At 44.6% G+C, this 21,790-nt stretch overlaps 1 protein-coding gene across 1 annotated transcript in view; it reads right to left on the bottom strand.

The window, feature by feature from the left end:
* Positions 1–694: 694 nt before the first annotated feature.
* si:ch1073-15f19.2 (nectin-4) overlaps positions 695–21,790 on the bottom strand; it is a 34,682-nt gene continuing 13,586 nt past the window's right edge. The window contains exons 4-9 of the mRNA XM_024138504.2: positions 11,921–12,625; positions 11,696–11,801; positions 11,071–11,176; positions 7,717–7,849; positions 7,492–7,574; positions 695–994 (exon numbers count right to left, since the gene is read on the bottom strand). Of these exons, the coding sequence (XP_023994272.2) occupies positions 695–994; positions 7,492–7,574; positions 7,717–7,849; positions 11,071–11,176; positions 11,696–11,801; positions 11,921–12,625 (1,433 nt within the window). The remainder of the gene's footprint in view (positions 995–7,491; positions 7,575–7,716; positions 7,850–11,070; positions 11,177–11,695; positions 11,802–11,920; positions 12,626–21,790) is intronic.

Raw genomic sequence — 21,790 nt, 5'->3', positions numbered from 1 at the left:
AGGTGGCGAGGTGCGTTGCTATAGCACCCAGCGCTGGAACAGCCACATCATTGATAGTCCCAGGGGAATGACCACGATCATCCCCAGGAACTGGCAAAAACGTACCGTGTGCCTCAACCAAAATTGGACCAAGTAGAGCTGGAAGGCGGATACCCTGTCCGGGGATAGAAAAACATGATTAAAGCATGAGTCTAACTCGAGACCCAGGAATGTAATTCACTGCAATGGGATAAGACAGCTCTTTTTCTGGTTTACAATAAAACCTAGAGACTGAACATGGGACACCAGCTTGGATGTGTGTAACTGCTTGTTCCCATGACTCTGCTGCTATCAGCCAATCGTCCAGAAAAGGCCAACAATCCTCAGCCCCTGGCCCCTCATGGGTCCCAGATCTACCTTCACCACCTTTGAAAAGATGTGAGGCGAGACGGACAAGCCGACCGGCAGTACCAAAAACAATCGTAGGCTATTACCTCGTAATGGAACTGCCTGTGACTCGGGTGAATTAGCACATGTATGCATGTGTCCTTTATGTCGATAGTGGTGAACCATTTGCCAGGACGCACGGACCGTAACAGCTGCTGATCTGTGAGCATTTTAAATTTGCAAACTCTGAGATGTGTTTTTCAGGGCACGCATGTGTAGAATGGGTCGGAAAAACACCCTGTCCATTTTCGAAATCAGGAAATACCGGCTACGCCCCTTCCTGGGCTTCGGACAGAGGAACTATTCGTATTGCCTGTTTCTGGAGCAGGGTGGATATTTCTTCCCTTAATAACTTTCCTTCCTTGGCGCTGAGGCCAGGGGTCATGAGGCCAGGGGTCATGAGGCTGGGGGTCATGAGGCCAGGGCTCATGAGGCCAGGGGTCATGAGGCTGGGGGTCATGAGGCCAGGGGTCATCAGGCTAGGGTCATGAGGCCAGGGGTCATGAGGCCAGGGGTCATGAGGCCAGGGGTCATGAGGCCAGGGGTCATGAGGCCAGGGGTCATGAGGCTAGGGGTCATGAGGCTAGGGGTCATGGGGTCATGCCACATCAGATGGAGTTTTACTAGAGACTCGCTCCCCAGGTTTGTTGTAGGCTGTACAACGATGTCACTGTTCACCCAGGTTGACACTGCACATGTGCGCCATTGGTCAGAGCAAGCAGCAAGTCTCCTGGAAACGCCATCTGTGTGGGCATGAAGCCCCCTCGTGGACTGGGGAAAATAAGTCATTTTTTACTTTTTTTTTTAAATCTTCACCATTCTTACCAACCTTGTATCTAAATATGGAGGAGGGGCATGTTTTATTGAATTCACATGTGGAATATTCAACACTCTTGAAACCCTGAAAACATTGGGGTTGAAACAATGTGTTTAGGTGCAAACGCTTGCTTAAAGCCTGGTCCACTCTGGGTTCATGGGCTTTGGCCATCCATGACGTACTCCGATTGGTCATGTTTTGGGTGGCTGGCAAGGGAGGACCTGATCCTGAACCACCCCCCAGCCCCGAGCTAGGTGCCACCTTCCTTGCACTGTGGCACGACCATCTCTCTCCTCGCCACTGGAAGCAGGGCGGCTCTTGTACCAGGCAGTCTGACATTGCGTCTGGGAACCAGACTGATCCAACCTGGTGCTAGACCCAGCCCCCCGGGGCAGCCCGCTTAGCAGGCGGATCTCCGGCCCGCCGGCCTTCCGGAAGGTGCCACACCGGCATCCCCAATTGACCTCCGAGGGAGAAAAGCGTGCACACCTTTTTTGGTCTTGAACTGGGACTGCATAGCCTCCAGGGCCCAACCTTGTGGTCAAAAAATCAGCTCATATAAGGTGCATCTGTCTGTCCCTCTTTAGCATCTGCAAAAGCATAAACCATAACTCCCATGCTCTTCCAGAGTGACAGGACAGTGCCATGGGACATGGGCAGAATGAAAATCGTCCGTAACACAGATCTCATCCAGAGAGCTCTGCTTGGGTCTCTCCTGCATCTAAAGCTATGGCCCAGCTCCTCCCTCTGTCTGGTAGACCTGCAGCAGAGTGACAGACAGGGATCAGTTTACATGATAGACCTTCTCCAGCCGAGCAGCCAGAAAAAGCGACTGTTCTTGTTATGGAGCGTAGGATTGGAGCGTAGCCATACCCTTGTTAGCCAACGGGCTAGTTAGCCATGCTATCCACCGGAGATGTGTGCACCAGCCCTGCCTCCTTCATCAGTTCCAGATCCATGAAAGGGACTGTGAAAAGACCCCTGGTGGCATCCATGCAGCATCAACTTAGCTGAATAACGGTTTGGACCAGGTAGTTGTCAAATCTTTCTTTCCGGAAACAAGTGTAGGTGGGGCTTCACTGTGGAAGCCACTGCGGCCAGGTACTTTCCATCGAACCTTGATGACTTCTGCCGTGGGGGTTACAGATGGCCACTACGAACAATGAATTGGATACTAGGTTTTCCCCCGCTACTCCCGTAGCATGAGGAAATGGCTGTCCAGGAACTAAGTCCTTTCCGTCACCAGAGAAACCTCTGGAGCCGTCCAGAGACAGTCATCATCCGAACCTGAGCCCTGTACGTAACCAGCCGTCTCACTATCCCGCTGTTGGAATGCTAGCTCAGCCTGTTCCGACCACAGCCCCAAGACTCTCTCCGCTCCCTGTACCTCGGTCCCAGTCGCTATCGGTAACTCCAAGCTTCCTCAAAGATGCAACGCGATCGTGAGTATCTTTCAGAGAAAAACACTATAACCATCATCGTCTCGGTCGCTTTCTTTGCCGTCAAATTGGAGAATAACTAATTGTTTTTTGATTAGGTCATTTATGAGAAGGAGTTACAAACTTCAGCGTGTGCGTGCGTGTATCCTGTGAACTCTCAACAGACAGTTTAGTTGACACAACGTAAGACAGTCTTGTTTTTCCAATTTGTTTGTAATAGTAGCGTGAATTGTTCCTGTTCACACCAAGGTGAAGAGCATAATAATTGAAGGAATGAATCTGTGGAAGGTGGGAGCATCCAGCAAGGAGTGGATTTCATTGGCCGTGCCAGGCATGATTTTAGATCCTTTAACCGAAGTCGAGAAGTCGCAACTCGCCATAGTAACCGAAGTCATGAGAGTCCAACTCGCCACAGTATGTTGTACCGAAGTTGACTGACTTAAAGAATTTAGGTGTTATGGATTAATATCCTTATCCTTACCATGGATTGAGAGTTACCAATCTTTATTTAACATTTATTTTACCAGGAAAAGTTGGCATTGGTCTCATTTACAGAAACGACCTGGGGAATAGTTACAGGGGAGATGAATAACCAATTGGAAGCTGGAGAAGATTAGGTTTTAGATTAGATTAGATTTGTCCCAAATCATTCACTAAACATTTTTATATTTAGGACTAACTTATTACTTGCCACCCATTCTAAAACTAACTGCAGCTCTTTGTTAAGTGTTGCAGTCATTTCAGTCGCTGTAGTAGCTGACATGTAGAGTGTTGAGTCATCCGCATACATAGACACACTGGCTTTACTCAAAGCATGTTGTTAGTAAAGATTGAAAAAAGTAAGGGGCCTAGACAGCTGCCCTGGAGAATTCCTGATTCTACCTGGATTATGTTGGAGAGGCTTCCATTTAAGAACACCCTCTGTGTTCTGTTAGACAAGTAACTCTTTGTCCACATTATAGCAGGGGATGTAAAGCCATAACACACACTTTTTGCCAGTAGCAGACTATGATCAATAATGTCAAAAGCTGCACTGAAGTCTAACAAAAACAGCCCCCATCAATTTCTCTCAAGCAATCATCAGTCATTTGTGTAAGTGCTGTGCTTATTGAATGTCCTTCCCTATAAGTGTGCTGAAAGTCTGTTGTCAATTTGTTTACTGTAAAATAGCATTGTATCTGGTCAAACACCATTTTCCCAGAAGTTTACTAAGGGTTGGTAACAGGCTGATTGGTCGGCTATTTGAGCCAGTTAGGGGGGCTTTACTATTCTTAGGTAGAGGAATAACTTTTGCTTCCCTCCAGGCCTGAGGGCACACACTTTCTAGTAGGCTTACATTGAAGATATGACAAACAGGAGTGGCAATATCGTCCGCTATTATTCTCAGTAATTTTCCATCCAAGTTGTTATAACCCGGTGGCTTGTCATTGTTGATAGATAACAATAATTTTTTCTTTCACTTCATCCACACGTACTTTACGGAATTCAAAATTACAATGCTGGTCTTTCATAATTTGGTCAGATATACTTGGATGTGTTGTGTCAGCGTTTGTTGCTGACATGTCATGCCTAAGTTTGCTAATCTTACCAATGAATTAAAAAGTATCAGTGTTTTTTTGTAATGAATGAGCCATCTGATTTAAGGAATGATGGAGCAGAGTTTGCCTTATTCCCCAAAACGTAATTTAAGGTGCTCCAAAGCATTTTAGTATGATTCTTTATGTCATTTAACTTTGTTTCATACAGTACTTTCTTCTTCTTCTTATTCAGTTAAGTCACATGATTTCTCCATTTTGGATAGCCCCCTTTTTTTCAATTTTCGCCTAAAATGACATACCCAAATCTAACTGCCTGTAGCTCAGGACCTGAAGCAAGGATATGCATAGTCTTGGTACCATTTGAAAGGAAACACTTTGAAGTTTGTGGAAATGTGAATTGAATGTAGGAGAATATAGCACAATAGATATGGTAGAAGAAAATACAAAGAAAAAAACTGTTTTCTTTTTTCTACCACCATCTTTGAAATGCAACAGAAAGGTCTCACATCGAGCCATCGCTCTGGTTGTAATTCCGATGGTGTCCACAAGATGGCAGCTGTGTATGTGCACAGTTTCAGATGGAAAACCTGAAGTATGAGCAAACTACATGACATTTAGTGTGAAGTCACCCAGTTAAATTTGGGCAAATCGTGAAGGAGACATTTACATTCACATTACATTTTTCTGCAAGAATATCGTCAAATCTGTGTACTTGGACTTTTCCAGTAGCTTTTCCAGTATTAGTAGCCATATTATAAGTTCAACATTTGCAAAACACCCAGTTTTCATAACTTCATAACTCTGAATATTCTTATAATTTTGTCCAAAAGGAAAAGACATTCTGTTGCACAAGGTTAGCAGCTACATTTTGCAACAGATACAGGGTTTACTCCAGTAAAGCCCAGCTCATTGGCTATCTAGCTATCTTTGTTTGACCACGATTGGTGCTTATGTCACGTTCCTGACCTTATTTTTCCTTTGTTTAACTTTGTTTAGTTGGTCAGGACGTGAGCTGGGTGGGTAGTCTATGCTTTGTGTTTCTATGTTGGTGTTAATGTGTTGCCTGATATGGTTCTCAATTAGAGGCAGGTGTTTGACGTTTCCTCTGATTGAGAACCATATTAAGGTAGGGTGTTCTCACTGTTTGTTTGTGGGTGGTTGTCTCCTGTGTCTGTATGTTCGTACCACACGGGACTGTATCGTTTGTTTGTAGTCTATACCTGTTCGTGCGTTCTTCGTTATATGTAAGTTCTCAAGTCCAGGTCTGTCTACATCGTTTATTTGTTTTGTATTTCTCTAGTGTTATTCGTGTTTCGTCGTTTTCATTTAATAAATTATGTCTACTTTCAACGCTGCGCTTTGGTCCAATCCCTACTCCTCCTCTTCAGACGAAGAGGAGGAGAATGACCGTTACAGCTTATTTGACAAAGATACAGTGCAGTCGATCAAGTGAAGACCACCTGCGTCATCGGCGTGCCATGAAGGCGTTGCTCTCTGACCAAATATGGTGTCCTATAGGATATACTACACTCCTAATGATATAGTGAAATCTGGTTACATTCTAGGATCTCTGAGGAATACATACAAACGTGGTTTGACTGGTTGATTTTCACAGATTTGCAAATTGAACAAGTGGAAAAGAAAAAATCGATTGTGCATCCTTTAAGGACCTTTTAAGAATATTTAAAATGATTCTATCTAACAAAAAGACACTTCATCTTATCTCTGGGACCCTTTGGATGATGAATCAGAGCAAGATTTCAGAATGTAAGTACACATTTCACCTTCAGAGGGGAATTTATCAAACCTGTCGTGGTGAAAAAAGTGTTTCGTTGTTAGGAGCACTCCTCAAACAATAGCATGGCATTTTTCCGCAGTAATAGCTACTGTAAATCGGACAGTGCGGTTATATTAACAAGAATTTAAGCTTTCAGCCGATATAAGACACTTATATGTACCGGACATTTGTTGTTTCTCTAAAATCTGCGATCGTGACACAAGGCGCTGCATGATTTACACCTGTCCCTAAGATTAATGTTGTTAACACTTTTCAGGGATGCTTGCTGGTTTTCATTGCTTTAATGGGAAGCTTAGCAGAAGTAGACATGCTCATGTTCTTTATGTTAGTGCAGGGTGAGCTGCACACAGTGGACTTCCTGCTAGGGCACACCGCCTCAGTGATAACAGTGGACTTCCTGCTAGGGCACACCACCTCAGTGCTGACAGTATAACTCTGGTTCATAGGCACATGATTACTGCAGACAATAGCTGTAGGATCAGCAGAGGCATTCAGGGCAGTTAGGGGGACATACATTAGGTTACTTACATTGTGTCTACCAACGCCCCTGAGATAATGTACATTTTCTAAAGCATGATGATGACTCAGCGACACAATGGTAGGGATTAACTGAGCTGGGCTTGGGTCATTGATCATTCATTGTCTCAACACAGCCTTATAATTCTGTGAAAGGATCCAGGAGGCCAAATGATTTGGGTGGATCCCATCCTCCTTATAAAACGTGTTTTGTATCCAGAAGGTTTTGTCAATACATGTTACACCCACTGAGCTGCAAAAGTCTCGTAGTCAGTTATGGAGGGATAAAAGTCTGCTGAACCAATCATAGCCTGTGACAAAAATGAGGGGACACGAACAACAGGTATAGGCCAATTAAAAGTGTTCTTTATTATAAACAAAACTATTAACTTAAAACTAAGAAAAAGGAATGAGGTGTGGAAGTATTATAATGTAAGGTGTATGTAAAGTGCATGGATGCGTGAATATGTGTGTGTGATCATGACTGAGTGAAAACTATGCAAAACTACAAAGGAACAAACATAACAGGATCATACATGGAGGAGCAGAGAGAGAGAGAGAGGTGATTAGTAAGCAGTTTTATACCGAGCCCAGGTGGCTCCAATCACTAACGACCCTCCTCTGCCTGCAGGAGGAACCGCCCCCTGCACTGCAGAGGAGGAGCCGTGACAATGCCATGATTTAGGGAGGGCAGAGGGACAGATATTATGGGGTGTTTGTTGGTGTCAAGCAGAGACCCAATCAGTTCTTTAAAATCCATCTTCAGCTGTTCTGAGCTGCCCTTCATAATGACATTCGACCCCACATGAACCGTGACAGTATCAGCCCCGGTGACTGACTCACAGCCTCAGGAAGCAACCTGGTGAAATCCTGACCTTTGACCCCACATGAACCGTGACAGTATCAGCCCCGGTGACTGACTCACAGCCTCAGGAAGCAAACTGGTGAAATTCTGACCTTTGACCCCACATGAACCATGACAGTATCAGCCCCTGGTGACTGACGCACAGCCTCAGGAAGCAACCTGGTGAAATCCTGACCTTTGACCCCAGGAAAACACAAAGTCTTTGCCTCAGGTACAGGTATATGCCTCACCATCGGAATCACTATCACAATAGCCGGAATGATCCGGCCTCTGCCGTATCTCGAAGCAGATTGTGAGGTCAGAGCCACAGAACTCACCTGAGAAGAGGGCTGCTGAGATGCCGGCTGTGTGCAGGCCACAACAGCCAAAGAGACAGAGCTCTGATCCAGAGAGCATGGCCCAGCGGAGGGGGAACACGTTGCTCCAGGCTGTCACCAGGCAGTTGATTGACTAGGACAGGGAGAGGTAGCTGGAGGGAGATCCACAGCCATGGAGGGAACAGCCAAGTGCACGGCTTAGATGCTGCCTCCATGGCTGTGGACGCCCCCACCAGCCCACCGCACAACTGTGTTGTCTGTCTCTCGTTGAATGTGAAGAGAGAAGTGCAGGGGTGCGGGGGATTTCTGGGTCGGTTGTCAGTGGCAGGTCGCCGGCTGTTCTTTGCTACGCACCGGCCCAGCTGTGTGTTAGCGTCTGGCTTAGCCTCTCAGAGCTGTGTGTGGCGGGTCCCCAGCGTCTGTAGTCGTGGGTTAGTTAGTTATAACGTGGCCAACAATTAGAGTCACACTCAAACGCAGGAAATAAGGACTTTCCTTTAGTAGTTTTATAGAGCTCTAACTCTGTCTGAGTTGAGCTCTAACTCTGTCTGAGTTGAGCTCTAACTCTGTCTGAGTTGAGCTCTAACACTGTCTGAGTTGAACTCTAACTCTGTCTGAGTTGAACTCTAACTCTGTCTGAGTTGAACCTGCTTAACTTGTCTGTAGTTGAATCTTCAACTATATGTCTGAGTTTGAGTCTAACTCTGTCTGAGTTGACTCTAACTATCTGTTCTGAGTTGACTCTAACTCTGTCTGAGTTGAACTTAACTCTGTCTGAGTTGAAACTCTAACTCTGTCTGAGTTGAGCCTCTAACTCTGTCTGAGTTGAACTCTAACTCTTGTCTGAGTTGAGCTCTAACTCTGTCTGAGTGAGCTTTAACACTTGAGATTGAAGTCTAACTCTTGTCTGAGTTGAACTCTAACTCGAGTTGAACGTCTACACTGTCTGAGTTGAACTCTTATCTGTCTGAGTTGAACCTCAACTCTGTCTGATGTTGACTCTAACTCTGTCTTGAAGTAGAATCTAACACTAGTTTGAGTGCTAGGGTCTAACTCTGTCTGGTTCTATTTAGCGTAGGCGTGTAGGTGTTCTACACCAGTCAACATAGCAGTGTCTACGGTGTGGTACAGTGTAGAATGTAGAGCGTGTAGGTGGTCTCAGACTCACACCAGATGGCCGGATGGACAGCTGTGGTCTGTGGTTTTGTCTCCTGTTTCATCACAGGGTCGATGAATCTTTGTAACATGTGGTGAATGTGAACATCAGAACCTTGGTTGTTGCAGTGCAAGCAGACAGACAGACAAGCAGACAGGCAGCCAGAAAGCAGACAGGCAGGAGGCAGGCAGACAGATAGCCAGACAGACAGACAGACAGACAGACAGACAGACAGACAGACAGACAGACAGACAGACAGACAGAAGACAGACAGACGACAGACAAGCGGACAGGCAGGCAGCAGGCAGACAGAAACCAGACAGACAGATAACAGACAGACAGACAGACGGACAGACAGACAGACAGACAGACAGACGAGACAGGCGGGACGCAGGCAGGCAGGCAGCAGACAGACAGACGAACAGACAGACAGACAGACGAGACGACAGGCGGCACGGGCAGGCAGGAGACAGACAGGACAGACCAGACAGAACGCGGCGGCACGCAGCGACAGACAGACAGACAGACGAGACAGAGAACAGAGACACAGACAGACAGACAGACAGAGACAGGCGGCACGCAGGCAGCAGACAGACATATGTTCGGTAAAACACGCTCATGTGATGAGTAAAACTAGCCTGAAATCTGAAGATTTGCCTTAGCTTCCTGAGTTAAAGTCTAGGTTTCAGAAACACTGGGCTAACTCACTGTCACGTTAGCACAGTTCTGTGTGCCAGATTGGTCCTCAGGCTTGGAGGACTGTTGAGTTAGATTGTGTTCTGTCAGACATATTGCTCCATTGACTTACTATCTAGTTCACGGATCTGTTCTGGAGTGGGATGGGAACTCTTCTTAGTTCAGAGGGGAGAATGTCACGGTTCTGTTCTGGAGTGGGATGGGTAGGGAACTCTCTCTTAGTTCAGAGGGGAGAATGTCACGGTTCTGTTCTGGAGTAGGATGGGATGGGAACTCTCTCTAGTTCAGAGTGGGAATGTCACGGTCTGTTCTGGAGTGGGATGGGAACTCTCTCTAGTTCAGAGGGAGAATGTCATTGTTCTGTTCTGGAGTGGGATGGAACTCTCTCTTAGTTCAGAGGGGAGAATGTCACATTCTGTTCTGGAGTGGGATGGGAACTCTCTCTAGTTCAGAAGGGAGAATGTCACAGTTCTGTTCTGGAGTGGGATGGGAACTCCCTCTAGTTCAGAGGAGAATGTCACAGTTCTGTCTGGAGTGGGATGGGAACTCTCTCTAGTTCAGAGGGGAGAATGTCACGGTTCTGTTCTGGAGTGGGATGGGATGGAACTCTCTCTAGTTCAAGAGGTGGATGTCACGGTTCTGTTCTGGAGTGGGATGGGAACTCTCTCTAGTTCAGAGGAGAGAATGTCACGGTTCTGTTCTGGAGTGGGATGGGAATCTCTCTAGTTCAGAGTGAGAATGTCACGGTTCTGTCTGGAGTGGGATGGGATGGGAACTCTCTCTAGTTCAGAGGGGAATGTCACGGTTCTGTTCTGGAGTGGGATGGATGGGAACTCTTCCTAGTTCAGAGGGGGAATGTCACGGTTCTGTTCTGGAGTGGGATGGGATGGGAACTCTCTCTAGTTCAGAGGGAGGAATGTCACGGTTCTGTTCTGGAGTGGGATGGGATGACTCTCTTAGTTCAGAGGGGAGAATGTCACGGTCTGTTTGGAGTGGGATGGAACTCTCTCTCTCTCTCAGTTTTCCAGAATGTTTGGTGCTGGTATAGTACATGACCTATTAACAGTCATGGTGAATACATTGACTCAAAACTTGTTGAGTATTTTAAGATCTATTTAAACAGATTGATACATTCAATTACATCTTAATTATTTTATAAAAATATCTGCAAAAAAAAAAGTACAATATTTACAAATTTAATAAGAATATTTTGGTTTCCTTAATTCACACAAAAGTTTAACCATAAAGACATTTCTGTAACAATGAACATCATACTCTTTGGTAAAAGCCATGGACTGAAACCAAAACGACATAGCAACATAACAGAAGAAAAGGCTTCAAGTCCAGCTTTGTAAAGAGATACCATTAAATCACACAGCATGGAAACGAAAAGTATTACCTATTAAAAAGGCCCATTATATTTCACAGCAGAGGGCGCACATTAAGTATGACATAACATGAATGGACCAATGGAGCGTTTCATTTAACCATAAAACAAATACAACAGCTCCCCCTTCAGGTGAGGATGTCGTCATGGACGTCATGAGCTTCAAAGAGGAATACTTCACTGGAGGGGAGAGAGGCTTGAAGGGGGGAGGCAGGTCCATCCTGGAGAAGGAGAGGTGGAGGTGAAGAAGGGGTAAAGGGAGGGGAAGGGAGAGAGGGAGGGGAGAGAAGGAGAGGGAGGGGAGGGAGAGGGAGGGGGAGAGGGGAGAGGCAGAGGGGGGGAGAGGTGAGGGAAGGGAGAGCGGGGGAGGGAGAGAAGTGGAGGGGAGAAGGGGTAAAGGGGAGGGGGGAGAGGGGGAGGGGAGGGAGAGCGAGAGCGTGAGGGGGAGGAGGGGGGAGAGAGAGGGAGGAGAGAAGGAAGGAAGAGAGAAGAGAGAGAGAGAGGGAGGGGAAGAGGGGGAAAGGGGAGGAGGGGGGGGAGGGGAGGGAGGGAGGGGAGGAGAGAGAGAGGGAGAGAGGGAAGGGGAGGGAGAGAGAGCAGAGCAGAGAAGATAGAGAGGGGGAGAGGGAGGGAGGGGGAGAGAGAAAGAGTCAGTTTGAAAGGCAGGTAGAAAAGAGAGATGAATTGATGTGATTGATGTGAAAAAGGAGCAGTGGAGCCAGGACAGGAAACACACTCACCTCTTCTGGATGATGTATCGTCTGTAGAGGAACCCGACCACGAGCAGCAGAGCCAGGACAGGAAGCAGCACCCACACCACCACATACCTCTGACCACTACTGGGAACTGACAGGAATAATCATGATATCGTTATCCTCTATAATCATGATATCATTATCCTCTATAATCATGATATCGTTATCCTCTATAATCATGATATCGTTATCCTCTGGCTGTGGTCCTACCTGTCTCCATCACCACATTATCCCCATGGGAGGCAGTGGAGGTCCCCAGGGTGTGGTCTTCCTTCTCCCCAGCCAGGGTGCTCTTCTCTGGGTATAGCGTAGTGGACACTGGGCCCCCCTGACCACCACCGCTGGAGGTATCTGCTTCAGACGCGTTCCCCTGCCCACCATCGGATTGGACGCTCCACGGAGTGGGCTGATCTGATTGGACCTCGGGTGGATAGGTGGATCCTGATTGGGCCGTGGATGGGACTCTGATTGGACTGTCGGTGGAGCTGTTGACCTCTGACCCCTTTGGTCCCGCCTCTGTGTTGACTGATCGGTGTGTATTGGAGTTAATTAGCTGGGTGACAGAGGTAGTGATGGTGATACTGGTGTTGACTTCCTGTACGGTAGAGGAGGTGAGGGTGTCTGGTTTGACGCTAAAGTTAGCTGTGGGGGTTGTCATCTCCCCTGGCTCTGTTAGGTCGCTTGTTACGCTGGTGCCGGTAACTGTAGACTCAGTTACGTTGTTGCCGGTAACTTTAGACTCAGTTACGTTGTTGCCGGTAACTGTAGACTCAGTTACGTTGTTGCCGGTACCTGTAGACTCAGTTACGTTGTTGCCGGTACCTGTAGACTCAGTTACGTTGTTGCCGGTAACTGTAGACTCAGTTACGTTGTTGCTGGGGGTCACAGTGACAGCAGGACTTGTGGTAGCAGGACCTGTTATGTATGAAAGTAATGAGAGACAGAGAGAGAGAATCATCACTAATATCACGTCCCTCTAACGCTTCAGCAACTACACATCCCAGGGTGCATTTGTGTCCGGAATACCCCTTTCAGGAAGCAGTAATTGAACAGTACTCCAACTAGGTCCAGCAGAGGGCAATCTATACCCTTCCTAGGGCTGTTGCTACGGTGATTAACATCCCAGTGTTCTCTCTCCTAATACGGAACCGATAGAAGAGATGTTCGCCTCAACGTTACGAACACATAGAAATATATGACCTAGAACACACATTCCTCTCTGACATGGAATAATACTGGTGTTTGAATGCACACTATTCTACCAACTGAGACACATAGAGTGGTAAAGGAATCACGTCAGCTCTATCATGGCATTAATGCAGTAGCTGTGGTTCAGGGTATGCAMATAGAAATGTATAATATAGAACGTAACTCTCTGACACTTCAGCTCTATCGTGGCTGTGGTTCAGGGCATGCAGATAGAAATGTATAATATAGAACGTAACTCTCTGACACTTCAGCTCTATTCGGGGCATTTCTATCTGCGATATTCAGTGGTAGTACATTGCAGAAGGTGAGCGTGCTGTACTGTAGCTATGGTAAAAGTGTATGGCATTCAGATAGACATGTATAATATAGAACAGACCGTAAATCACTGACTGAAAAGAGTCGGCTCTATTCGTGGCTGTTCTATTTGCAACTTTCAGCTGCTGAAGGAGACCGTGTTGTAGCGCCTGTTGCTGGAGAGCAGGAAGCAGAACGTGTGAAATCGTGTCCCAAATAGAACCCTATTCCCTATATAGTGCACTACTTTAGACCAGAGCCCTATGGCACCCTATTCCCTAGTGCACTACTTTAGACCAGAGCCCTATGGAACCCTATTCCCTATATAGTGCACTACTTTAGACCAGAGCCCTATAGAACCCTATTCCCTATGTAGTGCACTANGAACCCTATTCCCTATATAGTGCACTACTTTAGACCAGAGCCCTATGACACCCTATTCCCTATATAGTGCACTACTTTAGACCAGAGCCCTATGACACCCTATTCCCTATATAGTGCACTACTTTAGACCAGAGCCCTATGACCCTACAAAAGTWGTGCACTATAAGGGAAAGGGTTGCATGTGGTCCACATGTTGACGTCTGTTAATGTGAATGTGAAGAGATTTCAGTGTGTCAGTGATGACTCAACTAAACCACATTCATCAACACACACCACACAGGATGGAGAAAGAGAGACAGCGAGAGCGAGAGAGGGAGATGGAGACAGAGAGACGTGTAGATGTACATGTATTCAGACAGTGAGATGGAGAGAGCGAGAGAGAGCGAGAGAGAGAGAGAGCGAGAGAGAGCGAGAGAGAGCGAGAGGTGCAGACAGATATACATGTTTTCAGACAGTGAGATGCAGACAGGTGGTTGTAAAAATTCCCTTCGGTGCGTCTCAATAATGCAGGTAGCGTCCTCTCCTTGCCTCCTCTCCCTGTCTCCTCTCCTTCATCTGCACAGACCCAGAACAACTATAGATAATATATTTTAGACCTTGTCTCATTTCCATTGCTTTAACATGCTAGAACACTTTCAACTCTAGTTTCCTCGATCTTTTGTCTCTGTTCCTGTGAGTCTCTGTTCCTGAGAATCTCTGTTCCTGAGAATCTCTGTTCTTGAGAATCTCTGTTCCTGAGAATCTCTGTTCTTGAGAATCTCTGTTCCTGAGAATCTCTGTTCCTGTGCATCTCTGTTTCTGTGAGTCTCCACAATCCAGAGGTTAAATGCCTGCTTTTCGCAGATGACCTGTGCCTGCTGTCACCCACAGCACATGGCCTACAGCAGAGCCTGGACCTGCTAGAGCAGTACTGCCAGACCTGGGCCCTGGCAGTAAACCCCAAAAAGACGAAAATAATGATTTTCCAGAGAAGATCCAGATCTCAGGATATTACACCAAAGTTCGCAATTGGCACAACATATATAGAGTACTGCACACACTACAATTACTGAGGTTTAAATATATAGAGTACTGTACACACCCACAATTACTGAGGTTTATATATATAGAGTACTGTACACACTACAATTACTGTTGTTTAAATATATAGAGTACTGCACACACTACAATTACTGAGTTTAAATATATAGAGGACTGTACACACTACAATTACTGTTGTTTAAATATATAGAGTACTGCACACACTACAATTACTGAGGTTTATATATATAGAATACTGCACACACTACAATTACTGAGGTTAAATATATAGAGGACTGTACACACTACAATTACTGAGGTTTATATATATAGAGTACTGACACACCTACAATTACTGAGGTTTAAATATATAGGACTGTACACACTACAATTACTGAGGTTTTATATAATAGAGTACAGTACACACTACAATTACTGAGTTTATATATATAGAGTACGTACACACTACAATTACTGAGGTTTAAATATATAGAGTACTGTACCACATACAATTACTGAGTTTAAATATATAGAGTACTGTACACACTACAATTACTGAGGTTTAAATATATAGAGTACTGTACACACTACAATTACTGAGGTTATATATATAGAGTACTGTACACACTACAATTACTGAGGTATAAATATATAGAGTACTGTACACACTACAATTACTGAGGTATAAATATATAGAGTACTGTCACACTACAATTACTGAGGTTTATATATATAGAGTACTGCACACACTACAATTACTGAGGTTTAAATAATAAGAATACTGTACACACTACAATTACTGAGGTTTATATATATAGAGTACTGTACACACTACAATTACTGAGGTTTAAATATATAGAGTACTGTACACACTACAATTACTGAGGTTTAATATATAGAGTACTGCACACACTACAATTACTGAGGTTTACATATATAGAATACTGTACACACTACAATTACTGAGTTTATATATAAGAGTACTGTACACACTACACTTACTGAGGTATATATATTAGAGTACTGCACACACTACAATTACTGAGGTTTAAATATATAGAATACTGTACACACTACAATACTGAGTTTATATATATAGAGTACTGCACACACTACAATTACTGAGGTTTAAATATATAGAATACTGTACACACTACAATTACTGAGGTTTATATATATAGAGTACTGTACACACTACAATTACTGAGGTTTATATATATAGAATACTGTACACACTACAATTACTGAGGTTTAAATATATAGAGTACTGTACACACTACAATTACTGAGGTTTATATATATAGAGTACTGCACACACTACAATTACTGAGGTTTACATATATAGAATACTGTACACACTACAATTACTGAGGTTATATATATAGAGTAACTGTACACACACTACACTTACTGAGGTTTAAAATAAAGCTCACTGGACACCTTTAATGAGGCAGTGAATGAACAGAGAGAGAAAGCACGCAGGCCATTCTACGACCCATTAAAAAACAAATTCCAAATATCCTATTAAAATTTTGCTTAAAACTAAGTGAATATGTCATTGAACCAATTGCACATTTATGGCAGCGAGGTGTGGGGTCCACTTGTAAAACAACATTTTCATCAAGTGGGACAAACACCCCGTTGAAACCCTGCATGCAGAATTCTGTAAGATTCTCCTACATTCCAGAGGACAACTACAAAAAATGCACGCAGGGCAGAGTAAGCCAATACCACTAATAATAAAAATCAAAAAAGAGCAATTCAGTTTTTGGAAACATCTAAAATACAGTGAACCCTCTCTCATATATCATACCACGCCCTACAATGCCAAGAGCTGAGCAAAGAAAATAGTCCCCTCATCCAGCTGGTCCTGGGGCTGGAGTCACAACCTGTTCTACTAACACACTGAACCTCAGTCCCCTCATCCAGCTGTTCCTGGCTGAGCTTCACTAACCTGTTTACTAACACACTGAAGCCTCAGTCCCTCATCCAGCTGTCCGGGGCTGAGCGTTCACTGAACACCTGTTCTACTAAAACACTGCAGCCTCAGTCCCCTCATCCAGCTGGTCCTGGGCCTGAGCTTTCCACTAACCTGTTCTCACTAACACACTGAAGCCTCAGTCCCCTCATCCAGCTGTCCTGGGCTGAAGTTCACATAACCTGTTCTTACTAACACAACTGTAAGCCTACAGTCCTCTCATCCACTGTACCTGGGCTACGTTCACCAAAACCTGTTCTACTAACACACCTGAAGCTGTCAAGGATCGACAAACATCCAATCTGATGACAGAGATAATTATCAAATTTACAACCACATGTCAAAAATCAGAAACGACATTACTTATGGGAAAATCACAAGCAGCAAGCCACAAAGCAAAAGCAATGCTATACTGCACCTAAGATCACAAGTCCCTACTACTGGCAAACTATCTTGACCATCGTTACTGATCAAATACCGTAAGAAAAACCTCTTCATAAGTACAGGCTCAGTGAGTACAACCTTGCCATTGAGAAGGTAGGACACCAGGAAATATCCGTGGCTCCCTGTAGAGAAAGGCTGTGCAACCAAGCTGCAGCAAAGCAGCAGAGACCTGACACGGCGAGCTCATTTCATGACACAAAATGATAACTTAAATAATATAAAAACAATATCGTAGAGTATCATCTTCCCCAAACGTTGTGAAACCCTTATTCAAGGTTTTCAAAGACCGCATCTGATGAGATAGTCTGCCCGTCCTGTTTGGGTGAGACGCAGAGGAGCTTGTGGGTTGGCAAGACTACATTGCTGCCCTGCCATAAGATGAGGACAGTGTGTCTGACAGACCAATCAACCTGCACATGTCTTCTGCTCCTTTTTGAAATGCGCCCTTATCTGTTCTTGAATATGTCCTATAATAAGACGCGCCAAATCAGCGTTTCACATTTGGCGGAACAAGGAGACCAATATCGGGGAAGCGGAAACTGACTCTTATCTAATTGTTTTATATTTTACACATTTGTCAGGAAGGAAATGCAGTCCGTCTCAGTTTCTTGCTGACCTAGTATTGGGGATGCCAGTGGGAGAGCCTTTTTTTTATGGTTTCTAATTGTTTGGTTGCCTGCGTCTTGTTTGCACCAGGCCCTTTTCCTCTACAGGAGCCCACCGTTCATTCCCGTTCTACCCCTGTCTCAAATAGCCCTAGGTGTACTCAGCGTGAGCCTGTACTTTGACAAGGTTATTCTCTAAGTATTCCTTTGATCAGTAAACCCTAATGGGATTCCAATATTCAGGTAGTTTGTTGTTTGCTCATCCATTGCGTATGTGCCTGCTTGTATGGTTCCAGATGCGAGACTAGGCAATCTACTGTCGATTTAGTGAGGCATGAATAGCACTCGCGATCTGTCCTTTCTGTGGACTTTTGTGCGTGTGTGTTTTCCCCATAAGTAATGCGTTTAGTTCTATTGACTGTTTGTAATGTTGAATTTATTTTTCGAAGGCAGCCCACTTCCTGGATGCTCTCTACGTCTCTGTAGACCGTTCACTTTCGTCGCTGCACTCTTCCTGTGTCTATCGCGCGTGTATGGATTGGCGGTATGTGGTGGTCTCTGTCGCTGCCTCCACGCTATGCCACTGTAGAACATGACAACTTTAAATACGGAATTGTGAATCCGTTATTGAGGTGTGTGTTACGCGCACGTAGGTGCCATGACTGAAACATTGAACATAGATAAAAGAGCATTAACTTTCCTTTTAAGCACAGTCGGTATAGGTTAGCATGTCGCTAAAGAGTACCTTCAACTAATATGCCTATTTAAACGCAACAGTCGTGTAATTCATTTGTACTATACCCCGCCCCCCACGTATTGATTGTAGCCTGGAATACTAGGCGCCCTCTTGTCCATCTATGGATCAAGTCTTAAACCGGTTCCAAAAGCTCCAAATCCCCACTTTTGCACGATGTATCTTCCTCTTTCTCCAGCAACTTTACATCCACGCTGTAGCCTGTGCAGATGGGATATTGAGTTTGCGTAGTGTAGTACAACTGTCAGGACAATTCAGTCCACCGCTCCCAAAGCAACCAATGCGGCATCTACTACGTTTCAATTTTATCACTACGTACTAATGATACGAGCCAATCACTGTAAATGCCCGAACAGAGACAACCATCAGAATTGTTCATATGACGCAATCATATAAAAACTGCTTCAAAGTGATTTACGTCTATTGAGCAGATCTGTACAGTTTAACACTAGACGTCCGCAGTGAGGTTCCTGGTGTAAGGAGAGTTTAGGCCAATCAACCTGAACATGGCTCTAGATATATCACTTCTATTCTACATTTCTGCCTCCTGAGCAAGCAGTTAAAACCCACTGTTCCCCCCCGGGCGCCCAGATGAACCTGGATGTCGATTAATTGCAGTCCCACCCTCTCGGAACTTCAAAGGTTGGGTTACAATGAGGAACACCACTCCGCTGTCAGAGGCGTTGGGTTAATCAATGAGGACGAAGAACACACATCTCTCTGATTCAGAGGAGTTGGCTTATGAAAAATGAGCGAGAAGACACATCCCGTCTCTGCAATTTCAGAACGGTTAAGATCTTGACTCCTAAATAGCTTAGGACCCAGAGACAAACACCAGTTCTGATTCAGGCTGAGGGGTTGGTGAAATGTAAAAATGGAAAAACACACCTCTGATTCAACGTGTTGGTTTAAATGAGGAGGGACCACCCGCTACTGATTCCAGAGGCTTGGCTTCAAATGTAGAAGAACATCCACCACCTCTGGATTGCAGACTTGGTCTCATTGTAAATGCTAGAAAGCCACACACATCGCTTCTCTGATCAAGGGGTTGGCAGGTTAAATCGTAAAACACACACTCTCTCTATTCAGAGAGAGGTGGTTAAATAGGTAAAGACCACACCTCTTGCGTGATTATTCAGGATGAGGTTGTGTTAATCTATGTGAGAGACAAACCCTACTTCATTCAGAGGGGTTGGTGCTTACAGAACACTGAGGTGAAGACCACACCTCTCTGATTCAGAGGGTTGGTTAAATGTGAAGACACACCTCTCTGATTCAGTAGGTTGGGTACAATCTGAGCGAATCTACACACATCTCCTCTGATTTCAGAAAAACAACGGGGTTTTACGGTTAAATGTGAAACTGCATCGCCAAACACCACAACCTGCCTCAGCTGAATTAGAGGGGCTTGTCGCGGTTAAATGAGAAGACACACCTCATGAGTGAATCCTATGTACAGAGGTGCGGTTAAATGAGAAACACACATTCTCTGATTTCAGAGGTTTGGGTTAAAGGTCGAGGTGGAAGACACAACATCTACGTCGATTCAGAGGGTTGGTTAAATGAGAAGACACACCTCTCTGATTCAGCAGGGTTGGTTAACAGGTAGACAGACTCATCCTCCTCTATTTCAGATCCGGATGGGCGTTAAGATGATATCATAATACAACAATCATTACATAACGTAATTCCAGTCTTTAGTTGGTTCGTAAATGACGCACAAACATCTCTCTCTGTATTTTCTATGCAGGGTTGGTTACGATCAGGAAGACAACCCTTCTTCCATTTTCCCTAGATGGTTGGTTAAATGAGGAAACACACCTCTCTATTCCAGAGGGTTGGGTTTAAATGAGGAAGACACCGCGAGCAATCTACTTCTTTATTTCAGAGGGGCGATTGTTAAATGTAGAAAGACACACTTTCTCTGATTCGAGAGTTGGTAAATGTAGAAGACACACCTCTCTGATTTCAGAGTGGTTGTGTCATCTTGTTAAATTAGAAGACCACAACCTCTCTGATTCAGAGGATTGGGTTAAATGAGGACAACACCCTCTGATTCAAGTGCGGTTAAAGTAATAAGACGAACTCACCCTCCTTGATTAAGAGTGAATGGTAAATGTATGACAGATCACACCCTCCTGATTCAGAGGGTCTTGGAGTATAACAGCAGTAAAGACACTCTCGTGAATTCAGAGGAATTTGAAGTTAATGTAGAATACAACACACATCTCCTATTCAAGAGGCCGCGGGGCGTATCAAATGTTATGTGAGCAAATCACACTCCCTGGTAGATTCAGTACCGCGAGGTTGGCTATTAAATGTATAGTATATAGTACATCTACACTACCTGTCTAGCTTCACTCATGAGGGGTTAGGGGGAGTGCTATCAAGATGCTTTAGAAGTAGACAATCGATTCGATGACTTTAACTCTCTGAACTCGGTTGATGGTTAGATATCTTTTCCAACTTCAAAAAACACCCAAATTACTCTACCCTATAAGCTGTTTCAGTGTTAGACAATTTAGTGAACAACACTTGCCAGTGGCCCATAGATAAATGTCATTCGGCTAAAAGTTCTTTGTTTGTTATGGAGATAGGTACCCATTATAGTGTATTCACTGTGATAACTATGTGATTTAACAAACCTCCAACTACCCTGCTTAATTAATGTAAGACTATAGGCAACGCTACCCATTGTTTAATATCATACCTACCCCGATGAACGTATTAGAACAATGTGACCTACCCCATCGTAACTATAGACTGACATTTTGTTCCCTAGAGCCCTATTTACATACAACTAGATGTTAACCAATAAAGCAAAACCTACCCCTGAAATTGTATTACTTGAGATAGATACGAAACAGCACATGTACCGTCTATCGTAACTAAGTAGGAGCCCTACCCATATGACGTAACTATATACCTACCCCATGGAGGAGGGATAAACTTACAGTCTTACCCATTATCCGTCAACTGAGTAAGGTCAGACCACCTATGGTAACTAACACAGAGTCATTAAAGACCAACCATAGTGAGGAAACGTGTGAGGTCCTTAACTATCATTAAGAGGTAACGTAGTATAGCCCTAGTCCCATGTGACTCAAAATAGATGACTATATACCTACCATATATAACAACTATAAATCTCATACCATACGAGGTAACCGAATACAGCCACCCATGTGAAGTATACACGCCTCTACCCGAGATCGATATACTGAGATAGACCTACCCCATTGATAACTATATACCCTACCCATGAGTAACATAACCTTATACCCATGAATAAGAAACGATAACACATGAGCACTACCGACATATATGTGAACCTCGGTAACTATAGAAGCCCCCTCCACCCCCGGATAGATAACAACTCAAGCTGCGCGTAC

This window comes from Salvelinus sp. IW2-2015, unplaced genomic scaffold (assembly GCF_002910315.2).
Source record: "Salvelinus sp. IW2-2015 unplaced genomic scaffold, ASM291031v2 Un_scaffold1501, whole genome shotgun sequence".
NCBI classification, from domain to species: Eukaryota; Metazoa; Chordata; class Actinopteri; order Salmoniformes; family Salmonidae; genus Salvelinus; species Salvelinus sp. IW2-2015.
Note: the sequence above shows the minus strand (reverse complement) of the source record. Positions and strands in the feature narration are given on the sequence as shown.